The 12558-nt window shown below is 48.5% G+C and overlaps 1 protein-coding gene across 1 annotated transcript in view; it reads right to left on the bottom strand.

Annotated features, from left to right (window-relative positions):
• Positions 1-11724, bottom strand: part of LOC116708808 (transmembrane protein KIAA1109 homolog) — a gene marked incomplete at its 5' end in the record, with an annotated part of 71610 nt that extends 59886 nt beyond the window's left edge. The window contains 17 exon segments of the mRNA XM_032546843.1: positions 3297-3547; positions 4342-4616; positions 4689-4808; positions 5932-6060; positions 6187-6363; positions 6756-6893; positions 8116-8322; positions 8414-8625; positions 8700-8729; positions 8732-8805; positions 10520-10650; positions 10653-10706; positions 10788-10867; positions 10870-10884; positions 11172-11327; positions 11400-11517; positions 11593-11724. Of these exon segments, the coding sequence (XP_032402734.1) occupies positions 3297-3547; positions 4342-4616; positions 4689-4808; positions 5932-6060; positions 6187-6363; positions 6756-6893; positions 8116-8322; positions 8414-8625; positions 8700-8729; positions 8732-8805; positions 10520-10650; positions 10653-10706; positions 10788-10867; positions 10870-10884; positions 11172-11327; positions 11400-11517; positions 11593-11724 (2299 nt within the window).
• Positions 11725-12558: the final 834 nt, after the last annotated feature.

Raw genomic sequence — 12558 nt, 5'->3', positions numbered from 1 at the left:
CTGCCCGGAGACAGGCCTGTGGTCCCAGAGGAGTTACGGAGGAGACGCCGGGGCTGCAGGTCTGGAGCTAAACGGAGGGAGAAGAGGAGACGGCACAAACCAGCGGTACCGGCGATTATTGTGGGGAACGTGAGGTCTTAAGACGGATGAACTCACGGCGCTGGTTAGGACCCAGAAGGAGTACAGGGAGTGCAGTATCTTCTGCTTCACGGAAACCTGGCTGCACTCGCTTATTCCGGACTACAGCGTGGAGGTCCCTGGATTTTCCTTGGTGCGGGGGGACAGGGACTTTTCCAAGAGTCGGAAGAAGAGGGGCGGCGGGATTGCACTTTATGTGAGTGAGAGGTGGTGTAATCCCGGTCATGTTAACGTGAAGGAACAGATTTGTAGCCCGGACATTGAACTTCTGGCTGTGGGAATGCGGCCGTATTATTTACCGAGGGAGTTTACGTCCGCCATTTTGATCGCTGTTTACATTCCCCCATCAGCTGATGCAGCGGTGGCCTGTGACATCATCAGCTCTACCGCAGCCAAACTCCAGACTCAACACCCGGACGCCTTCATGGTCATCACAGGTGACTTTAACCATGCCTCATTGGACAAAACTCTACACAACTTCCAGCAGTATGTTGACTGTCCCACCAGGGAAAACAAAATGCTGGATCTCCTGTATGCTAATGCCAAAGATGCATACAGCGCCACAGCCCTGCCCCCAATTGGCAGGTCGGACCACATCTTGGTAAGGATGACTCCCAAGTATGTCCCTTTAGTGAGTAGGCAGCCTGTGAGCATCAGGACGGTGAGGAGGTGGACACAGGAGGCAGCTGAGGCACTGCAGGACTGCTTTGGGTTGACAGACTGGGATGTGCTCTGTGGGCCTCATGGGGAGGACATCGACAACATGTCTGACTGCATCACGGACTACATCAGATTCTGTGAGGACACTGTCATGCCAGCCCGGACCATGCGCTGCTTCTCCAACAACAAACCCTGGATTACCAGTGACCTGAAGGCACTTTTAAACAAAAAGAAGATGGCTTTCAGGTCTGGAGATAAGGAGGAGCAGAGGAGAGTCCAGCGTGAACTCAGAGAGACACTGAGGACATGCAAGGACAACTACAGGAGGAAGCTTGAGTCCAAACTCGAGCAGAACAGTGTGAGAGATGTGTGGAAAGGAATGAAGAACATCGCTGGAATGAAGGGGAAAGACACACAGACATCTGGGAGCCTGGATAGAGCAAACCAGTTCAACCAGTTTTTCAACAGGTTTAGCTCACCTCCTGCTACTCCCCTACCACCACCATCCCCCCACACATCCACACTGCCCCAAGTTGTTCAAACCACCTACCGGCATTCTCCTGCACACCACCTCTCCTTCAGGCCCCCCCCCATCTCCACTGCAAACAACAACACCTACCCCCAGCTAACGGTGACTACAGGCCAGGTTAAGAGACAGTTGGAGCGATTACACCAGGGGAAGGCTGCAGGACCTGATGGCATTACAACACGGATCCTGAAGACCTGCTCCGGCCAGCTGGCCCCGGTACTGGCACACATGTACAACCTGAGCTTGAGGCTGGAGAGAGTCCCGCTGCGGTGGAAGACATCACATGTGGTTCCTGTTCCCAAGAAGCCAAGGCCAGCCGACTCAGAGGACTACAGACCAGTTGCTCTCACATCTCATGTGATGAAGGTCATGGAGAGACTGGTCCTGGCCCAGCTGAGGCCTCAGGTGAGGATGTTTCTAGACCCCCTGCAATTTGCCTACCAGCCCCACTTAGGAGTTGACGATGCCGTCATCTTCCTGCTGCAACGAGCACTTTCGCACCTGGATGGTGGAGGAGACACTGTGAGAATCACATTCTTTGATTTCTCCAGTGCCTTCAACACCATCCAGCCTCTGCTGCTGGGTGAGAAGCTGCGGAGGATGGGTGTCAACGACTCAGTGATCTCCTGGGTTACTGACTACTTGACAGGCAGGCCACAGTTTGTCCGTCTGGGCAGTGTCCTGTCTGATGTGGTGGTCGGTGACGTAGGAGCTCCACAGGGAACTGAGCTTTCTCCCTTTCTCTTCACCTTGTACACCACTGATTTCCAGTACAACTCTGAGTCATGTCACCTACAGAAGTTTTCTGATGACTCAGCGGTTGTCGGGTGTATAGGGGATGGAGGGGAGGGGGAGTACAGGACACTGGTGGACAGCTTTGTGGAGTGGTCTGAGCAGAATCACCTGAGGCTCAACATTAGTAAGACCAGAGAGATGGTGATTGACTTCAGAAGGAAGAAGATACCTTCACGGCCACTGAAGATCAAAGGGGAAGTGGTGGAGGAGGTGGAGGATTACAAATACCTGGGAGTTGTAATCGGCAACAGACTGGACTGGGCATCTAACACTGACGCTGTGTGCAGGAAGGGGATGAGCAGACTCTATTTTTTAAGGAAGCTGAGATCCTTCAATGTGTGCAGCAAGATGTTGGAGACCTTTTATCACAGTGTTGTTGCCGGTGCCATCTTCTTTGCTGCTGTGTGTTGGGGAAGCAGCATCAGAGCCAGCGACTCTAATAGACTGGACAAAATCATCAGGAAAGCTGGCTCTGTACTGGGACTAAGGCTGGAGTCCCTGGAAACTGTGGTGGAGAGGAGGACACTGAAGAAGGTTCTGTCTATTATGGACAATAAACAGCACCCTCTCCACCACATAGTGGACAGACAGCGGAGCACCTTCTCACATAGGCTGCTCCAGCTCCGCTGTCGTAGGGACAGATACAGGAAATCCTTCCTGCCACAGGCCATCTCACTGTACAATAAAAGCTAAATCATTGTTCTGCACTAATCAGTACAATTTTGCACAACTGCACTGTGGCACACTTGCTGTACATATATTTACATATACATATCTGCATTTTTTTTTATCTTTGCAAGGACTGCTCTTAAGTTGCTTTTTATATTAACAGCATTTTATATTTTATTTTTTATTTTATCTACAACTACTACTCAGTGGTAGTTGTTATTGTGTCTTGTCTCTATGCTGTAACTGCAAAGTAATTTCCCTGCTGGGATGAATAAAGTACTTCTATTCTATTCTATTCTATTCTATTTTCTCCAGTAAATTCCCTCCACATAGACCAATAACTAAAATAATAATACAAAGTAATAATTACAACAATAATAGACAGAGCAGATTCTTACTCATTCTTGGATTATTAAAAGAACCTCGACGTTGTGAACCGCTGCTTCCTGTTCTCCTCCAGCAGCTCCCCGTCGATAGCGTAGCATTAGCATGCTCAGCTACTCACCGTCCACTTTGGGCGTCTCCTTGGTGACGATCCACTCGGTGGGCTGCAGCAGCGACTGACCATAGCTCATGTCGGACTCGGCGCTGGAAGAGGAGAAGGCAGACGAGGACGACGGTGTCAGCTCCTCCAGCCTGAAGAAATCCAGACCCATGTTGGTTCCTCCGAAGAACCTGCAGCCACCCAGGCAGCCGCAGCGGTTCCGGCTGCGCTTACTGCGCAGGCTGGCGTCATCGGGCCACAGAAACCAGAGCCTGGAGGAGACGGAGAGGAGCGGCTCCAACTAAACACAGAGAACTATTCCAACAGCCGACAGGGAGCACTTTCTACTCCCCATGAGATTCAAACTTTCTATTCGCTAAAGGACAGTTAGCTTAGCATAATGGTTCTATATTCAACATGACTGTGTTCGTCAGGCTAGCAGTTAGCTTAACATAATGGTTCTATATTCAACAGGATTGTGGTCATCAGGCTAGCAGTTAGCTTAGGATAATGGTCATATATTCAACAGGACCGTGTTCTTCAGGCTAGCAGTTAGCTTAGCATAATGGTCACATATTCAACAGGACTGCGTTCGTCAGGCTAGCAGTTAGCTTAGCATAATGGTCATATATTCAACAGGACCGCGTTCGTCAGGCTAGCAGTTACCTTAGCATAATGGTCATATATTCAACTGGACCGCGTTCGTCAGGCTAGCAGTTAGCTTAGCATAATGGTCATATATTCAACAGGACTGTGTTCGTCAGGCTAGCAGTTAGCTTAGCATAATGGTCATATATTCAACAGGACCGTGTTCGTCAGGCTAGCAGTTAGCTTAGCATAATGGTCATATATTCAACAGGACCGTGTTCGTCAGGCTAGAAGTTAGCTTAGCATAATGGTCATATATTCAACTAAACCGTGTTCGTCAGGCTAGCAGTTAGCTTAGCATAATGGTTCTATTCCCCACAGGACTGTGTTCGTCAGGTTAGGAGTTAGCTTAGCATATCGGAGGGCAGTAACCGAAGATGGTTCAGTCTGACCCTGAAACAGGAAGTCTGCTGCTGACCTTCTGGTCTGCGCGTCGTGCAGCTCCAGGAAGTGTCTCTGGACGTCACACTTGGCTGGGTGGTCGGCCGCCAGCGCGATGTCTGCCGTGATGAGGTTGAGGTTGACGGAGCCCGCCTCCAGCCAGACGGAGCGGCGCAGCAGGGGAGGCTGCCCCTGACCCGGCTGCTGCTGCTCGATGTACTGCCGCATGTTGACGTCCTGCACCACGGCGCTGATGCCCTCCCCCACCGCCTGATTGTGCAGGTTGCAGGTGGCGACCCGGACGGCGGCCGTCTGGAGAAACGAGAGTCAGAGCGAATTCGGTGGCGGCGGCGGGCCGACTGTGGCATGCTAGGCGCTCGTTACCTTGACGCTGGCGGCACAGCCGTGCTCCACGACGAAGAGGTCGACTCCGTCCAGCGCCAGACGGGTCATGGTGTACTTCAGCTCCTCGGAGGTGCGGCAGTGGCCAGGCAGGCGGCCCAGCTGAAACACAGAAGGCTTCGGATCAGCAGTCACACTAATGAAGCACCCGCTTTTAAAAATATCCCTGTTCACGGGGCGTGCTGTGGTGGCGCAGGGGGTTAGCACGCCCCACGTTTGGAGGCCTTAGTCCTTGACGCGGACGTCGCGGGTTCGACTCCCGGTCCCGACGACCTTTGCCGCATGTCTTCCCCCCGCTCCTCACCCTCCTTCCTGTCTGCCTACTGTACAAAAAAATACGAGCCACTAGCGCCGCAAAAACTCTTCGGAGAAAAAAATGGAAAAAAAAAAACAAAAAATATCCCTGTTCTCATTGGCTGGCTGCCTGTTGGCATGGCAACTCAGAGACATGCTTCTGCCCCAACCGTGTGCGTTCCTCACAGAGACGACCCGACCATCAGTAAATCACAACAACAAAAACCTTCAGAGTTTAAGGGAAAGTTTAACAGAGAAGTGCAGAGCTCTGAGAAAGAAAAACACCCTCCTTCAAAGCCAAAACCCCAGCAGTGAAGCACTGATGTTCATTTAGCAGTGTGGCTAACTTTGAAAACATTTAGCGCAGTTAGCTTTCCCTAAATTTATTTCCCAAATAATTTTAATCACTAATTTACTTGGTTGTTGTATGACCTTTCAGCTGAACAAAGTTAGCTACCGTTAATAAGGAGTTTATAGCCGTTAGCCGTTTATAGTCATGCTCTTATTTTGAAGTGTTTAAAAACTGTCTACAAAGCTTTTCCTAAAAGTGTGTTGGAATAGCATCTTAGCATTAGCTTCAGCTAGAACCTGTATTGCTATAGTGCTTTAGCTTCCACCAGCTACCATGCTGGTACAGCACTCTATCAGTGAGTATCAGTGTTAGCTTAAGCTAAATGCTAAGTTGGTACCAGGTTAGTTAGTTGTGCCACCACTGCACAACCTTCATTTATTAAACAGATGAAAATCTAAGTACATCCCTGAAGCCCAGTCATTTCCTTTAGCATTTCATCATACTGTGCGATCACAGAACGCCGATGTACAGCTAGCATGAGTCCATTTGGACAGAGCAGTCCGACGGCTTCATTAAGTTTCATAAATATCGTGAACTCTTCAGGTAATCATTTCAGAGAGGTGTACTTTCTTTCTGTACCTTGTCAGCACAGATGCGGCGGTCCACGCCGTGCTGGCAGATGATGGAGGGTTTGGGTTGCTCCAGCTGGAACTCTCTGGAAACCACGTGGAAAACGAACGTCTCTGCCCACTCAACCATGCTAGCCAGCTAACAGGGACAAAGCCAGAGACGTTAGCGCTCACTGCTAACCATTTCACAGAACAATAAAAAAAATCACAACAAATCCAGTTCTGAATGTGGGAAACTGATTCATAGGGAGGGGAAGCCACCCACCTGAGGAACCGTGACCCTGCCGGTCAGCGCCCCGGCCTGCATGTCGATGAGCCAAGCGTACTCCAGCGTGTCGCTGCCCAGAGGGAGACCCTGAGCTGAAAACATGGCGTGCGCCCTCATCTGCAGCCCGGACAGACTCAGGTGTCCGTCTCTCAGCACGCCGTCCGCCGTGGGGCGCTGAGGAGGAACCAGCAGCCAAACGTCACTTTCAGAGCCCTGAAGGAGAGTCACTTCCTCCTCCACAGACGGTTCTCACATCACACTGATCAAACCTCAGAGGACACGTCTGCAAACACCAGAGCCTCTGGCCCAAAGTCTGTCTGAAAACTGTAATGGTTTTAATGGCTTCTTCCTCTCTGAGCGGCCTTCCAGCCCAGGTTGGCACAGTCATAATTACACCAGAATAAAGTCGTAGCATTACTAGGATAAAGACATAAAGTTACCACAGAATGAGGTTGTAAAGTTACTCAGAAAGCTTGGAATAATTTGAGTATAAAGTTGGAAAAGAAGCTTTCGGTTCATCCGGTTCGTTCTTCCCTCCTGATGTGAAAGCGCTGTCTGGTCGGTACCTGGTAGTTGTCGCTGACGAAGATGTGAATGGGCGACAGGATCATCTGCAGCATCGTCTCCTTGTAGCCTTTCTTCATCTCGAAGCAGAGGCGCTCCAGGAAGCCGGACGGGCCTTCTGGACCTTCACTGCTGCAGTGCTGCAGGAGCGAACCGGGTTACTCTCAGAACCGACCACAGCATCAATACACAACCCAATTTAAAATGGATACCTGAAAACCTCATCACAATACAAGCGATTCATATCAGTGGATTGACTTTTAGTTTTATACATCTGAACTCCTCATGTCTTTGCTTCATGTTTTTATTTTTCAAGAGTTATGAGACAAAAAACTGAAACCTGAAACTGCTGCAAGTTACTCAGCAGCTTGTTGCTAGGCAACCACAGAGTGAGAGTTGATGCTACCCAGCTAGCTTAGCTCGCTGTGAGCGGCTAAAGCCTTTCCTCTGCCTACATCTCCCAGAATGCTGTGCGGTTCTGGATCAGAGTTCAGTTAAATTATTGAATATTTTATCACAAATTGTTATGTGCTCCGGCACATTGTATTTATTTCTGTCTATTTTTTTTTTACTTGGATTATTTTGTATAGAAGTTAGTTGTATGATTTTTGTTGTTGTTGTTTAATATACTTTAGAGTTTTGATAATTCTTTCTTGTAATTGGTCCGTTAATTTGTGACGCTGTTGGACCGCCTATAAATAGGCTGGGTTGCGCCAGGTAAAGGCGACGCCCTCCCAACCAACACCCAGGATGCGTTCTGACGCGGTGCGCAGGTCTCCAGCCTGCCACACGGTAGTTTTTGTTAGCTGTTTGTTTGGTTGATGTTTTTTTTGTTGTAATTTTTGACCTGGTGGGACCGGTTGTCCTGTTTTCGATTTCTCTTTAACAGTAGTTTCTTTTTACTTGTAGTCCGGTACTAGCAGGGGCTTCGACGGCCCTGTATAGGGTTGGCCCCCTGCTGTACCGTTTTGTTCTTTTTGACCGGCTCATCAGGTCCAACTTTCTGTTTATACTTTGGGATTTTTGTGTTCTTTCTTTTTTGGGACACGGGGAACCGAGGATTTAATTCTCTTTTTCTTCACAGAAAAATCAAAAGAAGCTCATCTTAAAGAAAAGGTCGAGAGAATTGAAAATAAAAATTACTTTTGAATCCTCATTTTTGTCTTCGTGTCCTCAAATATGTTGTGCCCTTTGTGGACGTAACACAAATATACATCTTGCATATTGATCCCATATCTATGGAGACATATATAGTTATTGATCTTTGTGTCTAACATGTGTTCACATGTTCTGCAGCCATGTTTGTTTTTATTTCAGCTTCCTGTGGATCCCAACCGGACAGAACCGTGCAACCCGGCTCACCACTGGCAGCCGGCCGTGGACCTTGTAGAGGTTGATCAGTACGGTGATATCCCAGGGCCGCAGGTCCAGGGGGTGGCCGTGTGCGCCGTCCTCCGCGCCAGGAGACGAAGAGTAGCCGAGGCCCGACGAGGTGGCCGAGGACGGCACCGGGCTGGACACGGCCTCCTCAAAGTCCGTGTACATGTCGTCCTCCCCGAAGTAGTTCTCCTGGAGGGGGGGAGGAAGAGGAGGAGGAGGAAGAGTTCAGAGTTCAGATCTGAGAGGAAGCCGAGGCGTTCGGGTGACCCCAGCTGCAGACCTTGATGGCGATGAGGGCACGCAGCAGAGGCCCGTACAGGAGGATCTGGGAGTCCGGAGACATTTCCATCTCCACCTGCAGCCGGTCGGGCGGCAGGTCCGACGGGTCGGCGGAGAGCCGCGCGGCCGGGGCGGCGCCGCAGGGGAAACGTGGCGCCGCGCCCTGGTCGGGGGGGCGGATCGCAGACAGCATGGACTCCTCTATCTCTGAGACTACGCAGTGAGGAAGAGGAGGAAGGTCAACAGACAGCAGCAGAACCAGAACCAGAACCAGAACCAGAACCTACACGACTGCTTGAGCTGCTCGTCCGCCTTCTGGGGTAGATGGGATGCCATGTGTAGTCGATGATGAGCAGGAAGTTTGGGACGCTCCAGCAGTCCACCCAGCCGGCCCTGCGCCATGGCAACAGTTACAATGCCGTGGGAACAGCTACAACGCCGACTGTAAACATTCAGGCTATTGCTCCACAGAACAGAAGTATGAGCCAATTCTGTGCTAGCGGCCATGCTAATGCTATGCTAGCGCCATACTAATGCTATGCTAACATCATGCTAAAGCTATGCTAATACTGTGGCAACAGAGCGCTGACTCTAAACGCAGGCGTCCTACTAAACGTGGAATAAAGTCAGTACAAAGAAATACGAGATGTTTTAATACAAAATAAAGTTGGATTAATGTGAGAATGAAGCTGTAAAATTACAAGAATAAAGTTATAATATTTAAAGAAATGTAAAAAAAATGTTATAAGTCGAATGTTTTGTGAAGCTGCACTTTGACATCAGTTGTACAAATAGAAAATACTTTTACCACATCAGCATCAAGTTATCAGCAGCGTTTGAATCGATCAATCAATGATTGAGTCTATTATGAAGAAGGAAAGACGAACTGAGCTGCTCACGTCACGCCTTAATGGATGGAGACTTTTTCGTCTAAACAACTAATTTCTCATAAATTTACTAACTGTTTCCTGGTAATTTTGTGACGTTCAGTCTGGTCCAAATGCTGTGAGCTAAAGGTAATAAATCAAATGTTTCTGTTTCCTGACGAAGACGACTGATGAAGGTTCATGAAGGGAAAATAAAAGTTTTACTGGACCAGTAACGAACCCACATGTCGGCCATGTTCAGCCTGCTGAGAGCTCAGCCGTCAGGTCGCAAACAGCTGACCTTTGCACTGACGACAGGAAATGAGGCGACTGGTTTAGCTGCTGCTGACCTGAGGGTCACCGGGTCACCTGACCAGATTATACAGACCGCTGGGATTAATCTGCAGATTAATCTGACGTTTTACCCAGCTGATTATTCACACTGCGCCTCCGGTTTAACACGTCAACATTCAACACAAAATCAGAAATTACATTACAGAAATCTAAGTTTAGAGCAGAAATCTGACCAACATGAATGATACTTTAAGAAAACTCATCTATGACTCATCAAAATGAGGTTTTAGATATTTGGTTAAGAAAGTGCTGTCACTTTTTAAATATTTTACACGAATAAAGTTAATGAGAATAAAGTGGTAATAATGCTGGGGTAAAGTCGGGCTGTCCAGACAGTCGCCTGTAGAGTTTTAAGTGGCTGTTCTGTCAAAAATGCTCATATTAAAAAAATTGAATTTATCTTTGATTATTTTTCAGATTATTTACCTTCAGGAAATTACAACTGCATCTTCACTAGAGACACTTTTCAGACATCTTTAGTTAGAAGTATTAATCTAACGGCGACTTCACGGCTCGTTATAATTTCATTGGTTTTCAGTAATTTATTGCAGATGTTTTGAGTTAAAGCCTCCATAGATGAAACTGACGTCTCTAGTTCTGAACCAGTCAGATATCTGACAGTTTATTGTTTCTGCTGGGATTAGATTATGTTCTGTGTTTGGTTTTGAATGTATTCGTTCCTTGTTTGTTTTTGTTTTAATTGCTGTTATTTGTTCTATTATTTGGTTAATTATGTTGCAGATCAACACCCTTCCTGCTCTTTGTCAGTCTGTAATATTTGTTGTATACACTAATTGGTGAATTAAAAAATAATTTTAAAAAGACATCAGTAGAGGTGATTAAATGCTAATCTGGCCTGCCATACTGGCCATCCCAGCATGCCTCACTCTGCTTTGGTGATGTTCCTCCAGCGCGGCTTGCTGGTTTTGGAGGACGGGGCTCCCTGGCCGTCTCCGGACGCCGCGCCATCGCCGGGCAGCTTGACGCTCTGGTAGTCCTTGGCCAGGGTGAGCAGTGGGGTAGGCGGCTGGGATGGCACTCTGGTAGCGACAGCCGCATGTCCGTGTCCTCGGCCTGCGGGAGAGACGCGGCGGCGCCGGCCATGTTCAGAGCTGGACGGATCAGAGCGGAACCAGAGGCAGAAGACGGACTCACCCTCAGGCTGAAGCGGGTGTGGCAGGTGGCGGGGACGAACTCGGTGAAAGGAAGCGTGAAGTCGATGTTGAGCGTCTCGCGCAGGCCGCCAGGTACACTGCAGGTCAATAACGCAATCGATCACTGATCTCAGCTAACCCCACAGGCAAAACCTCAACATCACTCCACCATCAATCAGCATATAAACCCTTTAACTACAGAAAGTTATTGCAGCTAAAGCTGCTGGAACCAGAAGTTTACATACACCACACAGAGACATATTTATTCTCTGAAGCTGAATCTGATTTTGTTAATAATACTTTAACTTCCTGCTGATGTCTGTCCGGGTTATGGTGATGAGAGCTGCTGAAGAACGGAACGATTCATGCAGAGCGGCTTGCTCACCGTTCTCCTGCTGCTTGGTGGAGCAGTCGATCCAGTTGTGTTGGTTCGCCGCCCAAATCATCTCAAACTGGTGGAATAAGATCTTAAACTTCCAGGAATACGGAACAAAGGAGTAGATATCCGGCGCGCTGTCGCTTGCCCAGTCCTTGATCAGATCTGAGTGGACAGAGAAAACTCTGAGGACCGGGTCTCAGTCATCGTGCAGAAACGCGCTCCGGTGCTGCTGACCTGTGAAGAAGTTCTTCTGGGCGTAGATAAAGTGGTACGTGGCCTTGTAGACCTCGATCTCGCACTGCCAGGACTGGGGCATGTTCCACACGCAGGGGTAACTGGCGATCACGTGGAACTGAAATACAAAGCTCAGGTCAGCGTGACGGGGCGGCCTGTGACGGGGGAAAAGCGTGATGGGGCAGACACTTACCGCCAGCATCTCGGCCTCCAGCAGCGTCCGGTACTGCATGCTGCTGGTGGTGTCCACGTGCAGCAGCTGGCCTTTGATGTTGGGGGAGTAGCCTGCAGGGAGACGGGAAGGAGAAAAGCCCTCATCTTCAGCCTGATGAAGCTAACTCGGTTTGATTGACCTTTGAGAGTTTGACCTCAACATGATCTGTGGCATAAAGTCCCAGCTGGCAGCCTATCGACTAACTCTCTGCTTGTGCTTTGACAGCCGATAGCGACAACAAAACACACTTCCTCTGGTCCATACTCGCCTCTATGCTCTGCTTACAGCTTCCTGTCAATAAGCTCTATTCAGAACCCAGAAAGCGTTCGCTCCAAAGGTTACAGCTGCAACACGCAGCAGAGCCAGATATATTTCTGACCCAGTGTCATGTATTCCTACTATTGTCAATATTCTTAATGACTTTGGAAGTTTTTCAGGTTACAAATTAAACTTCTCTAAAAGTGAATGCTTCCCAATTAACTACCTAGCCCTTCAGCTACCAGACAATGCGCTCCCCTTTCATATATCAAAGTCCGGATTTAAATATTTAGGCATATACATCACCCGTACGTTCTCTGATCTCTATGGAAAGAATTTCAAACCTCTCTTGCTTAAATTGGAGGCTGATTTTCAGAGATGGTCCGGTCTCTACTTATCTCTTCCGGGTAGAGTTAACTGTATAAAAATGAATGTATTACCCCGCTTTTTGTATTTGTTTCAGTGTCTCCCAATATTTCTGCCTAGGTCTTTTTTCCAGTCTTTAAATAAATTGTTCTCCTCTTTTCTCTGGGCAAATAAAAATGCTAGAGTTCGCAGAGAGTTTCTAGAAAGGCCCAGAGATAAAGGCGGTCTGGCTTTACCTAATATGAGAAACTATTACTGGGCATCTACTATCCAAAAAATTATATATTGGTATCAAAGCCCGCAGCTGGATTGGTGTAGGAT

The sequence above is a fragment of the Xiphophorus hellerii genome, chromosome 19 (assembly GCF_003331165.1).
Source record: "Xiphophorus hellerii strain 12219 chromosome 19, Xiphophorus_hellerii-4.1, whole genome shotgun sequence".
NCBI classification, from domain to species: domain Eukaryota; kingdom Metazoa; phylum Chordata; class Actinopteri; order Cyprinodontiformes; family Poeciliidae; genus Xiphophorus; species Xiphophorus hellerii.
The sequence above is the reverse complement of the archived record's forward strand: the minus strand, read 5'-3'. Positions and strand labels throughout refer to the sequence as shown.